Source organism: Centropristis striata, chromosome 18 (genome assembly GCF_030273125.1).
Source record: "Centropristis striata isolate RG_2023a ecotype Rhode Island chromosome 18, C.striata_1.0, whole genome shotgun sequence".
In the NCBI taxonomy this organism is placed as follows: Eukaryota; Metazoa; Chordata; class Actinopteri; order Perciformes; family Serranidae; genus Centropristis; species Centropristis striata.
In genome coordinates this window covers 524,470-537,859 of record NC_081534.1, presented here as the reverse complement: position 1 = coordinate 537,859, position 13,390 = coordinate 524,470, and the positions used below count along the sequence as shown (strand labels likewise).

At 42.6% G+C, this 13,390-nt stretch overlaps 1 protein-coding gene across 1 annotated transcript; it reads left to right on the top strand.

The window, feature by feature from the left end:
* The first annotated feature begins 11,856 nt into the window (after window positions 1-11,856).
* LOC131991167 (trace amine-associated receptor 13c-like) lies at window positions 11,857-13,172 on the top strand. The gene is made up of 2 exons (XM_059356492.1): window positions 11,857-12,029; window positions 12,356-13,172. Exons 1-2 carry the CDS (start codon window positions 11,857-11,859, stop codon window positions 13,170-13,172), a joined length of 990 nt encoding a protein of 329 aa, XP_059212475.1.
* Window positions 13,173-13,390: the final 218 nt, after the last annotated feature.

Genomic DNA, 13,390 nt, shown 5'->3' with positions numbered 1-13,390 from the left:
GTACAAATTACAAATATTTTTGCCAAAAGATGGTTTCTGTCATTTTATATGTTTATATTAAGATGCACCCATAAAAGCATTTTGGCGATACGATAACCAATATTAACATTGTTGTAAGTTAATGATAATATATTTAGGATCATAAATCTGAATATCCTGGCATGGCTTTATGACAAATTAAATGTGCCAATGTTAATTGCAAACAATCAGTAATGTCCATTAAAATGCATAACATGTTTAAGTTCAAGTAAATTTCAACTCTTGGGTCAACAGAAAATATCAAACCATGTCCTGACTCCTGACTATTTCTTCATATATCAAAACTTAAGCATATTTATAACAGATAGTGTGGTCTGAACATACACATCCTGATGTTTTCTAAAGTAAATGTCCCAAGCACTGAAACAGTGTTTGCACCAGGTGACCAGAAACAACACTCGATGTAAAGTGGAAACAATCCAAAAGTCCATTTCACGTTCCATCCAAAATAGTTAAAACAAAAAATATCAGGAACATGTTCTGACTATAACTTAACAGTATTTATAACACTGTTATATGTAACATTATTTAACATTGAAATGATGTTTCCGTCTGACACAAAAGTCTATCCCTACTTCATTAGTGACAGGTTTTTTTTTATCAAAGAGAAGCATTTCTGCTTTTTCACATAAGGTTCTATTTCTCTTCTCATCGACAACATGTGGTGCAGACGTTCAATGTCCACAGCTGTACACGGAGCCGAGAGGTACTACTGGCTAGGGCAGGGAAGAGAGACATGTAGCTTTTCCAATACAGCAGTGGACTCTCGTTCCTGGGAATGGTGGGTTCACTCAGATAGCCATGCACCTATAGGAATATATAGACATGTATGTAACTACACATGCCAAGCAGTTCAACAGGAATCAGTACATTGTAATATTATCCTCCTTTTAGGGAACTCTACTCTGAGCAGATTAGCAGGATGCAGGTCAACCTCAAGAGGGCAATGTAGCAATATTTAGCTAGAAAATGTCCTCTGGGGAAATTCTGAAAGGGCCACGGGGGCTACTGCTGGTGTGTGTACACTATGATGAGATTCTTCAGAGATTTCAAACAATTAATGCTAGTAATGTTATGATACTATATTGTATACAAGGAGCACACCTACAACAAGCATTCCTTTTCAAGTATTTATTTATACAGCAACCTATGCCCTTTCAACCTCAAAATGTGTATGTGTGTGTGTGTGTGTCCATGTATTAGTCCATGTTTTACCATGAGAGACCGATGAAATAGTTTAGACTGTTTCAAGTCTACACGTGTTCACATTAAGGCGTCTGAAGCGTTTAGGACAATAACACACACGCTTTAACGCCTATAACAGTATATCAGGACTGGACCATTGCTCAGGTGCCAAACTGAGGAGGAGGCTGTGCGCATTCACGCCCGAGGTCCACTGGATCATCAGGACCTGACAATTATTCATTTTCTATGTTCTGCAAGTCTCAGCTTCATATGGTATTGTTAATAAGAAAGCATAACTTATAGATGACGAGAGAGACTATCTCGTACTCACCAGATAAACTTAACGTTTTTCCGGCCAAAACCTGAGGCTTAATTAGGCTGTTTTGAGGGAAGTGCCTGACGCACGATACAAAGGGAAGTGAAAGTCAGCAAAATGCAGCATAAACAAAAGGTTTTACCTTATAAGTCAACTACAAATGTCTGTAAAACATAATGGGACTGTGCATAGGTGCCGAATTGGGTTAAACAGTGTAGATATAAGGTCTGATGGAATCATGTTGTGAAGAGACTGCGTTGTCCACATGGCTACTTAATATACATTGGACAGGTCTGCATGGCTACTTAATATTCAGCGGTGACAGCGATTATGGGGTCTGCAGGCAGCGTAAACCTACCTAATAGCAAGTTAAGTGCACACCTGGGCATTGTTTGTACATTACAGCTGGTGCATAATGAACTGTATTTCCGTGTGCGAAGCTGGGAACTGGCTGTGAGCGTCGCACTTTACTATTTTTAAGTAGCTGATCATTTATTTAAATTATCCCTTTCACCCTTGCTATCATTAAATATCAATTCAATATCATTCAAACCTAGAGAGAGAGAGAGTTATTTCGTTGTCAAGAAAAAACTAAACGGGCCTGAAAATAAAAATATCCTGACAGCTCTGTTGGGGCTTGGAGTTCATCTATAACTTCTGCTTTCCTATCAACAATCCCTTATGAAGCTGAGACTATGTGTAACAGCTCATCTGTGTAGATATGCTGCAGAACATAGATAATGAATAACTGTCAGGTCCTGATGATCCAGTGGACCTTGTGCGTAAATGCGCACAGCCTCTTCCTCAGTTTGGCGCCTGAGTAATTGTCCAGTCCTGATATACTGTTAGAGGCGTACACGCGTTACAGGCGTTAACGCGTGTGTGTTATTGTCCTAAAGCCAACGCTACAGACGCCTAAACGTGTGCACGTGAACACTTGAAATAGCGTAAACTGTCATCAGTCTCTCTTGGTAATACATGAACTGCTTTAATTGTGAAGCGAAGCGGCTGTTAAACTCAAAATTTGTCATCATAATCATCATGCCAGCACACTATACTAAAACGCATGTACAGCGCCTATGTGATGACATCAAACGTCTAACGTGCACATGTAAATTCCAGTCACTTTCAATGGACAGGCAGGCGTCACGCAGACGCTGTACACACGTTGTTGCGCATATGCCTACGTGACGGCTGCGTGACGGGTGAACAACGCCTCAAATACGTGACATGAAGACCCGCATGACTGTTAAGTACAATTCTACATGAGCGTACAGACACACGCTGTGTAGTGTGTGTGGAAATCATGTAGCGATGAGTCATTCGTGCCACGAGCGAACGTAGCAGACGCCTGTGTGTGTGTGTAACGCGTGTACGCCTATAACAGTTCAGCTGTTACACAGAGTCTCAGCTTCACATGGGATTGTTTATAAGAAAGCAGAACTTATAGATGAACTCCAAGCCCCCACAGAGCTGTCAGGATATTTCTATTATTTTCAGGCCCGTTTTTATTTTCTTGTTAACAAAATCTCTCTCTCTCTCTCTCTCTCTAGGTTTGAATGATATCGAATTGATATTTAATGATAGCAAGGGTGAAAGGGATAATTAAAATAATTTCAGCTACTTAAAAATAGTAATAGTAAAGTGTGACGCTCACAGGCAGTTCCCAGCTTTGCGAGCGGACATACAGTTCATTACGCACCAGCTGTAATTAGGTAGGTTTACCTGCCTGCAGACGCCATAATCGCTGTCATCACTGAATATTAAGTAGCCATGCGGACCTATCTAATGAATATTCAGTAGCCATGTGGACAGCAGTCTCTTCACAATTTGATTCCATCAGACCTTACCTACACTGTTTAACCCAATTCGGCACTTATGCACAGTCCCATTATGTTTTACAGACATTTGTAGTTAGCTAATAAGGCAAAGCATTTTGTTTAAGTTGCATTTTTCTGACTTTCACTCCCAAAACAGGCTAATTAAGCATTAGGTTTTGGCCGGAAAGACGTTAAGTTTATCTGGTACGTACGAGATAGTCTTTCTCTTTATCTATAAATTATGCTTTCTTATAAACAATCCCGTATGAACCTGAGACTATGAGTCAGTGGCGAAGGCAGAAATAATAAAACGCTGCCTATATAACACAAGCTCTCCCAACAGAGCTTTATAAAGGCTGTACACAATACAACAGTAAAGACAAAACATGCGTATCGGCTCTATCGCATGGCACAATAAATCATTTTATTGCACAAAGTGCTGACTACAGATGAACCCAAACAGTAGATAAGGTGTTAAGGAACAGCACAACATCAGACAGAATCCTCACATTAACGGCGATTGTTGTTTCAGTACCACGGACAGCTCATGCGTAATAGAACATGCGCATAGCCTACGGCAACAAGTTAGTGGAAACCATTAAGGACACAAAACCGGCCTTTAATCTTTCTGTTGTCTCACGCCAGTGTTTACTTGTACTGTTTAAGGTTGAGCCGCCGGCCGTTGTGAGAAATAAAGCACGACGTGGTGTGAGCCGCAAATATAACGACCACCCGTCAACAAAGAGTTCCAGGGTGGTCACAAGGGCCGAGTTACAAATGCAAGTATACATTTATTTCCTTTCTTACATACTTGTTTATATTTTTTGTAACAAAATATGTTTTTATCAAACTATGATGGCGAATTTTGAGTTTAACAGGCGCTTCGCTTCACAATTAAAGCAATCCATGTTTTACCAAGAGAGACCTATTACACAGTTTAGGCTGTTTCAGTCTACCTAAATGCAATTTAAGTACACGCCTCGGCTGATGCTTAATGAACTGCATGTCCAAGCGCATAAAATTACTCAAGAAGCATCCTTATTCATTGGACAGGTCCGCATGGCTACTTAATATTCAATTTGTACATTACAGCTGATGCGTAATGAACTGTATGTCCAAGAGTGAACTGGGAACTGGCTGTGAGCGTCGCACTTTACTATTACTATTTTTAAGTAGCTGAAATTATTTTACTTATCCCTTTCACCCTTGCTATCATTAAATATCATCAAGAAAATAAAAACGGGCCTGAAAATTATAGAAATATCCTGACAGCTCTGTTGGGGCTTGGAGTTCATCTATAAGTTCTGCTTTCTTATAAACAATCCCGTATGAAGCTGAGACTCAGCTGTGTAACAGCTGAACTGTTATAGGCGTACACGCGTTACACACACACACAGGCGTCCGCTACGTTCGCTCGTGGCACTTTTCACCCTTCACCCACGTTATCTGGTGTACTCGCAATACGCGTGTCTGTAAGCACGCCTATTAATCAGACTTTATGCTGGCACAGGCGACGCGTTTTAGGCGTTTAAGTATAGTGTGCTGGCATAAAATACCCTGTGACCTGTGTGTGTGTGTGTGCGTGTGTGTGTGTGCGTGCATCTGTAACTGTAATCACATAAAGTGACCTGTGTGTGTGTGTGTGTGTGTGTGTGTGTGTGTGTGTGGTTGACCCCACTTGGACTTCAAACCAGCACACTGATATCCGTGTGTCACACCCTGCACTGCCTTGATTTCAGCTTGGCAGGTAACGGTCACTCACCTGCATACACCTATGTCTGAATGCAGCCTTATGCTATGAGATTGAAAATACTAAATAAATAGAATAATATAATTATTAATAATGTGCATGAGCATGTTGGATGTGTTCATCTATAGCCCAAACAACAACTTGGACTCAAGGATGAACTGTTTAGATTTTGTTGGTCAAAGGTCACTGTGACCTCACATCAGGCCCATAATTGAAAATGTGATATTTTAGGAATAACTTGAGGGAATTCAAATAAATTATTACATTTACAAAAATGTCAAGACTTAAATTGAACCGTTTACATTTTGGTGGTCACAGGTCAAGGTAACTGACCTCATGAATTCAGAAGGTCACAATCTAGTAATTTTTAAGATTTTTTGGGGGCAATTTTCAAGGCTTTATTGATAGTGAGAGAGAGAGTGAAAGGGGGAGACAGAGGGGAAGACATACAGGAAAGGGTTCCGAGTCGGTTTCGAACCCGGGACGCCCACTCACGAGAACAATGCCTCTATGATACACGCTCCACCACCACCGGGACGCCCCAGTCTAGTTATTTTTATGCTATAATAGTTCTTCTCTAAGGTTAGAGAAAAAAAATCCTGGTTTAGTGTTATCAAAGATAGTTAGCTACCACAACATCCCTGATTGGATTGTGGACCATGGTTTCTAAGCCTAATGTTGGCATTGTTTCCATTACCAGCTTGGTCTTCAGAGCCAGAAGCGACCTTATTATACTGTATATCATATAGAGACTGTCCATAAACACTGTTCATCTGATGTGGAGCTTTTACTGCTGCAATGCCGACCCTACTATCTACCGAGGGAATTTACTGATGTGATTTTGGCCGCTGTTTACATCCCCCCTAACTCCACGGCAGCGTTTGGCAAGCTCCATGGCTACTACAGGGCGGTTGTGGCTCAGTTGGTAGAGTCAGTTGGCCCCCAACCGAAGGGTTGGTGGTTCGATCCCTGACCGTCGCAGCCTACATGTCGAAGTATCCTTGAGCAAGATAGATGTATTTGTGAGACGAGCCCCAAACTCTGAATTCAACCACAGAACACAGTGAAGACAGTGAAGCATCATGATATGGGCATGTTTCTCCTACTATCTCATACCAGGGATCATGGATCAGTTTGATATGTCAGAATACTTGAAGGGGTCATGTTGCCTTCTGCTGAAGAGGACATGCCCTTGAAATGGGTGTTTCACCAAGACAATGAGCCCAAACACACTAGTAAACCAGCAACCAGATGGTTCAAACCAACAACATTGATGTTATGGAGTGGACCTTAATCCAGTTGAGAACGTGTGGGGTGACATCAAAAATGCTGTTTCTGAAGCAGAACCAAGAAATGTAACTGAATTGATGAATGTTGTAAAAAAAAATCTTGGAGTGGAATAACAGCTGAAAGGAGCCACAGGTTGGTTGATCCATCCACACAGATGTGAAACAGAAAAACTGAAAAAAACTAAACATTAGTTTAGTGATTCACAGGATTGCTAAATCCTAGAAACGAAAAAAAACAAAACAAAAAACAAAATTTGTAACCCTAACCCAAAGTTTGTAAAGTCAACGGGCAGACACTGCTATATTTTTGAACACACCCCTTTCAACTAATTGCCCAATTGCACAGCCTTAAGAGCTGCATATCACCAATGCTGGGTCTTGATGGTTTTCTGAGAATCTACTGCACCTACTGGTACCTTGTTTGACATGTAGCAATAAAAAATATACTAAAAACCTGGATTAATCTGGTTAGTCACATTGGACTGCTATTATATTGAACACTACTTTACATATAAAGACACAAGCTGCTGCTGGATAACAGGTCAAAGAATAATGCTTTTGTGACCAAATCACAGAAATACATAGGGAAAGATGACACAAGAACACATAAAAAAATATGAAAGGGTTTAATGAGACAAAGTAATGTAACTTCTGTTGTGGACATAATGAGCAGAGCTAAAAGTAAAGTGTAGAAACTCTTCTCCCAATAGATCAGTGTTTATTGGGATGAATGGCCATTTACTTAATTTATTCTTGCCATTGGCAGACCAATAACAAACACATTTGAACACACACACACACACAAAATTAGGTCCCATTAGATTTAATTTGCCTTTCTGTGAACAATGTTTTTCAGCCCATTAGTTGCTCCTAATGGCGGTGTACTGAACCCCTCGAGACAAAAACTTTGTTCACACCTGCAAGGATTAGTCACATGACGACATTTTGACCTCTGAGGTATTTCTGCCATTAAAGGTGTTAAGAAAAACAAGCTTCAGCAGAAACACATGATGCAGCCATCACACATTAACACCTGATACAATTATTACTATGCTGTCATGTTCTTTTTTTCTTTTTGATATTGTGTCTGTCATTACTTTAAGTGATTGTTTGTTCAGAGTTCAATATTTAATGAAAATGGTGTGTTTTGGATAACAATGAACTCAACTACCATGTGAAATGTGAGAGGGCTCGCTGCCAGCCACAAATCACCAGAGAATTATTAACCTATTCTGCAGCTTCCTTCAGAAAGTTTCTTCTCACTGTTTTGGCTGTAGGGCCCACAACTTTAATGTTTTAGTTCACTCTCACAGCTCTCATAAGCATCTTCTCAGGACTCTTTAACATCCCACCACACCATACCCACCATACAGACACAATTCGAGATGAGCTGATAAATGTAGTCAAGAATTAAGCAGCTAAAGAGCCAGATATTTACTTTTGGAAGTCTTGGAGACAATAGAAAATAGGAGCTAAATTCATCAGATGTGTAAATAGTAGGGGCGTAATGGTATGCAGAAGTCAATTTATACCTGGTTTGGTTCTATGAGAAAAACACATGTAGCAGTATGAGAGATGAGTTTCTACACTTTATTATAAGCTCTGCTCATTATGTCCACCACATAAGTTAGATTACTTTGTCTCATTAAACTACATATTTTACATCTGTTTTATGTTTTTTACTACCACATGATGTTTCACTGTGGTTGCTCAATAGTACCTTGGGTTTCGGTGTTTCTTAATTAAGGAAATCTCCATATGTGGTCTCTTGTTATCTTTTCCTATGTTTTTCTGTGATTTGGTCACAAAAGCATTATTCTTTTGACCTGTTATTATTATGTTAAGATAAACTCTTAAAATACATCTGTTTGAATCCAATGTCTTCACAAACTGGTCAAGAACATGTCCAAGAGGTAAAACTGTATAAACAGACAGGATGTTGACAGCTGTACATATCTCTGCAAAGCTAGACCTGCCTCATTGTTAAGCACACCAGCAGGCACTGTGGGATGGACAGTTGCACTGACCTCTTGACGTAGTGAAGTGATGGCCGTGGCTGTCTTTGAATGAGGTGAGTACCTGTGATCCCTCTTATGTTCAACCAGCTTTTCATGAATATCAGCAGCTGTCCAAAGCTGTGAAGCTTTACACTCGAATATGAGCGACGCTTCAGGGTCGGACAATGTCTATTGAACATGGCAGTGAGCTCACAGGATGGATTATCAATTGTCTTGTTCTGTCTCTTTACAGTCTTCTGCCATCTCCATCGCCCTGTTTCGTGTTAACCAATACTTGAAAGAGCATTCACTGAAATGCTGCTTGGGTGTATCAAAAACAGGGGCTGGGCCATTAGAAAGATCAAGTGAAGGGGCACTACGCATCCCCACTCTCACTACTTCCCTGCCTTCCCACTTAGCCTGCTCATCACTTCCTCAGCTTGCTCAGTTACTGGAGTCCCCATTTTCCGTAAGTATGTCATAAGAAGTGTCTCCTATTCATGATGTGTGCATGTGTCTGAGTCATCATCCTCAAATCACACCAGCTCTTTAATGTCAGAATTCACTACTAAGTTCACCAGAGAAGAGCCTGCCCCACCTGAGCTGTTTGTATCCCCTGCAACATCGACCCCACTCCGCTGTGCAACTTGGACTCTTCTCCTTCCAAAACCATTGAAGCCTGCCATAATATGGCACGATATATATATATTTATATGTGTGTGTCTGTGTGTGTGTGTGTGTGTGTGTGTGTGTGTGTTCTAAGGGGAGCAAGTCAAAAACCAAATAAAACAAAACACCCCCTCAATGACATGCCTCTTCAGTGTCGCGTGGAGGTCTGGCACAGTGCCAGTGGAGTGGCAGACCGGGGTGGTGGTTCCCATTACCATGGAATTACACTTCTCAGCCTCCCCGGGAAAGTCTACTCCAGGGTGCTGGAAAGGAGACTCCGGCCGATTGTCGAAGCGCAGATTCAGGAGTAACAATGCAGCTTTCATCCTGGCCGTGGAACAACGGACCAGCTCTTTACCCTTTCGAGGCTTCTGGAGGGGTCATGGGAGTTTGCCCATCCAGTCTACATGTGTTTTGTGGATTTGGAGAAGGCTTATGACCGTGTCCCTCGGGGGGGGCTTGTGGGGGGTACTGCGGGAGCATGAGGTACCGGGCTCGTTGCTACGAGCTATCCGGTCTCTATATAACCAAAGTGAGAGCTGTGTCCGCATACTCGGCACAACGTCAAACACGTTCCTGGTGGGTGTTGGCCTCCGTCAGGGTTGCCCCTAGTCTCCGATTCTGTTCGTGGATCTCAAGGCACAGCCGGGGGGAGGAAGGGATCCGGTTTGGTGACCTTAGAATTGCATCTCTGCTTTTTGCAGATGATGTGGTTCTTTTGGCTTCATCAAGCCGGGACCTCCAGCACTCACTGGGGCGGTTTGCAGCCGAGTGCGAAGCGGTTGGGATGAGAGTCAGCACCTCCAAGTCTGAGGCCATGGTTCCCTGCCGGAAAACGGTGGACTGCCCCCTCTGGGTGGGGAGAGAGGTACTGCCTCAAGTGAAGGAGTTCAAGTATCTCGGGGTCTTGTTAATGAGTGAGGGTAGAATGGAGCGTGAGATGGACAGGCGGTTTGGTGCAGCGTCAGCAGTGATGCGGGCGTTGTACCGGACCGTCGTGGTGAAGAAGGAGCTGAGCCTGAAGGCAAAGCTCTCGATTTACCGCTCCATCTACGTTCCAACCCTCACCTATGGTCATGAGCTTTGGGTAGTGACCGAAAGAACGAGATCGCCGATACAAGCGGCTGAAATGAGCTTCCTCCGTAGGGTGGCTGGGCTCAGCCTTAGAGATAGGGTGAGGAGCTCAGACATCCGGAGGGAGCTCGGAGTAGAGCCGCTGCTCCTTCGCGTCGAAAGGAGTCAGCTGAGGTGGTTTGGGCTGGTAAGGATGCCTCACGGGCGCCTCCCGTTAGAGATGCCTCCGGGCACGTCTAACTGGTAGGAGGCCCCGGGGAAGACCCAGAACACGGTGGAGGGATTATATCTCTCTCCTGGCCTGGGAACGCCTCGGGGTCCCCCAGGAGGAGCTGGACGTTGTGGCTGGGGAGAGGGGCGCCTAGAATGCCCTGCTTAGCCTGCTGCCCCCGTGACCCGGCCCCGGATAAGCGGACGAGAATGGATGGATGGACCCCCTCAATGACTTGGATTGAATAAGCATTTCTGACAGTGTAAATAGCGTCGCTACATCACACAGGACCATATCTGTATTATCACATCAACGTTATGTGAAAAGAAGAAGAAGAAGATTACTTTATTAATCCCACAATGGGGAAATTCAACCTCAGGATTTAACCCATCCTTTTAACACACAAGTGAACACACCATGCAAGGAGCAGTGGGCAGAACATTACTGCGCCCGGGGAGCTGTGCAGGGGGGTTAGGTGCCTTGCTCAAGGGCACTTCAGTCCTTGACCTGTCAGTACCGGGATTCGAACCGGCGACTCACCAGTTACAAGCCCGATTCCTAACCTCTAGGCAACGGACTGCCTGAACTGACTGAAAATGAAATATAATTACAATAAACAATCAAAATATGCGTATCACTGGTTGTGATCCAACCTACCACCGGCACGCTCCTCATGCACTGACACGGCTCAGTCACGTACAAGGGTATATATTTACAGAAGAGATGCCCACTGACCAATCAAAATACAGAACTTCAATAAAACTTGTTGGAATTGGAATCACCCAATAACTCTGTTACATGTGCATCCACGGCTGGACAATACTGGGCCACAAGAAAGAAATAAAAATGCAAGAATCAGTGCAAACAAAACTTCATTGTTGCTGTCCCTGGATCCACCGACAAGAAGAAAACACCAACAAGACACCAGGAGCACGACTAACGGCTTCATTTGAGTCCCACCTTCTGGCAGCCAGCAATAGATAGCGGCTAGCGGGCTCCTGCTACAGGTGGTTAGCAGGCTCCAGTAATTAGTTAGTGGCTAGGAGACTCCGGTGGTTAGCGGCTAGCAGGCTCATGCTGCCGGCGGCTAACGGGGCCCAGCTCCGTTGTTCAAAAATGCCGGTTTCCCGCCTTCCTCCACTCCACACTCCACAACCGGAAAGGAGGCTGTATTAACCCGCTGAAAAGACTCATATCGCCACCTAGTGTTGAAGAGGAGGACATGTTCCGTCAGTTATTTGATTTTCTAAGTTCCATGTAAACTGGGACAAGGACAGAAATCCGATTAGATGCCAAAATCGAATTTTAAGCATAGCTCGATTAAACTGTGCATGTAAACGCAGTGTGAAGGCCTTGTTTCCCTGTAAATTACTTTTTTCTTACTAAATTAAAGATGAAGTGAACAGATGGGAAAGGGAGGGGGGAATGATGAGAATGTGAGAGAGGTAAATCAGTTAGATGACTTAGTTTTGTTCAGAAAGCTGCCAGAGCTGCAGATCTCTGAAGATGAAGGTTGGGGACGATTGGGTGCTCTGTTTCCCAGAACTCCCCAATATCTCCTGCTGGAAGCCACCGTCTAATTGGGCTGAAACATTGTTCATTAACATTGTACTGTACTCCATCTCTGCCCTCACTGCAGTCCTCAACCTACTCATCATCATCTCAGTGTCCCACTTCAGGTAAAGATTAACTTTCTAGTTTCTCTTAACAGGTTTTTAACTTTCAACATGTGAAGGACTGTTGTATATTAAGAAGAATTGTCTTTGAACAGGTATTGAATAATGTTGCTCCTCTAACTCTAGTCTTAACTTCTGTCTTCCTGACTGCACGTTAATGAAACATCCACTGTGACCTCTGTATTGTAATTTAAATCGTCTTAGATATGATCACTATATATGTTGCTGAACAGAAAGCATCCAAATTGAAAACTTTATATTTTTTAATAGTTGTTTCATTTTGTTATCAGGACTGTTTTGTAGAATGATGCTTTTCTCTTTTCCTCCAGGCAGCTCCACACACCCACCAACATCGTCCTCCTCTCTCTGGCTGTCTCAGATTTCCTTGTGGGCCTCCTGTTGATGCCAGCAGATGCACTAAAAAAAACACATTGCTGGTTGTTTGGTTACTTTGTGTGTTCACTCTATAGGTTTGTGTCCGAGACCATTCTCTCTGCCTCAGTTGTAAACATGGTGCTCATATCAGTTGACCGCTATGTGGCTATTTGTGACCCTCTGCATTACACCACCAGAATCACTGTGAAAAGAGTTCAATTCTGTGTTTGGTTGTTATGGTCCTGTTCTATTGCCTACAATACTTACTTCTTTTTTCTCCATTATGACCAACAATTATATTACCTACCCTGCCATGGAGATTGTATCATTTTAAGTGATAACATGGGCGCTGTCCTCGATCTTGTTTTAAACTTTTTTGTTCCTGTTACTGTCATCATAGTTTTATATACAGGAGTATTTGTTGTGGCTGTGTCTCAAGCTCGTGCCATGCGCTCTCACATTACAGCTGTCACAAAGCAGATTTCAGTGACTAAAACAGCAAAGAAATCTGAGCTGAAAGCAGCCAGGACTCTTGGTGTTTTGGTTGTTGTGTTTCTGATGTGTTTCACGCCAAGTTACTTTTCATCTTTAGTAGGGTATGAATACCTTAGTTATTCAAAAGCATACTTTGTTCAGTATCTGTACTATTTTAACTCTTGTCTAAACCCTGTGGTTTATGCCTTGTTTTACCCCTGGTTCAGAAAAACAGTTAAACTCATTGTTACTCTTCAGATACTGCAGCCTGGCTCCTGTGAGGCCAACATACTGTAGAGAAGCTGTGGAAGGAGGACATAATGAAATTGGTGAGAAAAAAGGTTGTTAAGAACTGAAAACTAAACAATGTGATGAAATATCTCCAATCCAAGGTCTCTTTAATCCCACAGGTGTGACAAAAGGTTGGTGAACATAAATGAATTAATCACAAAGTTTTGGATCTCACATTTTATGATTTATTCTAATTTGTAAAATAGCTGACATTTGACCCAGTT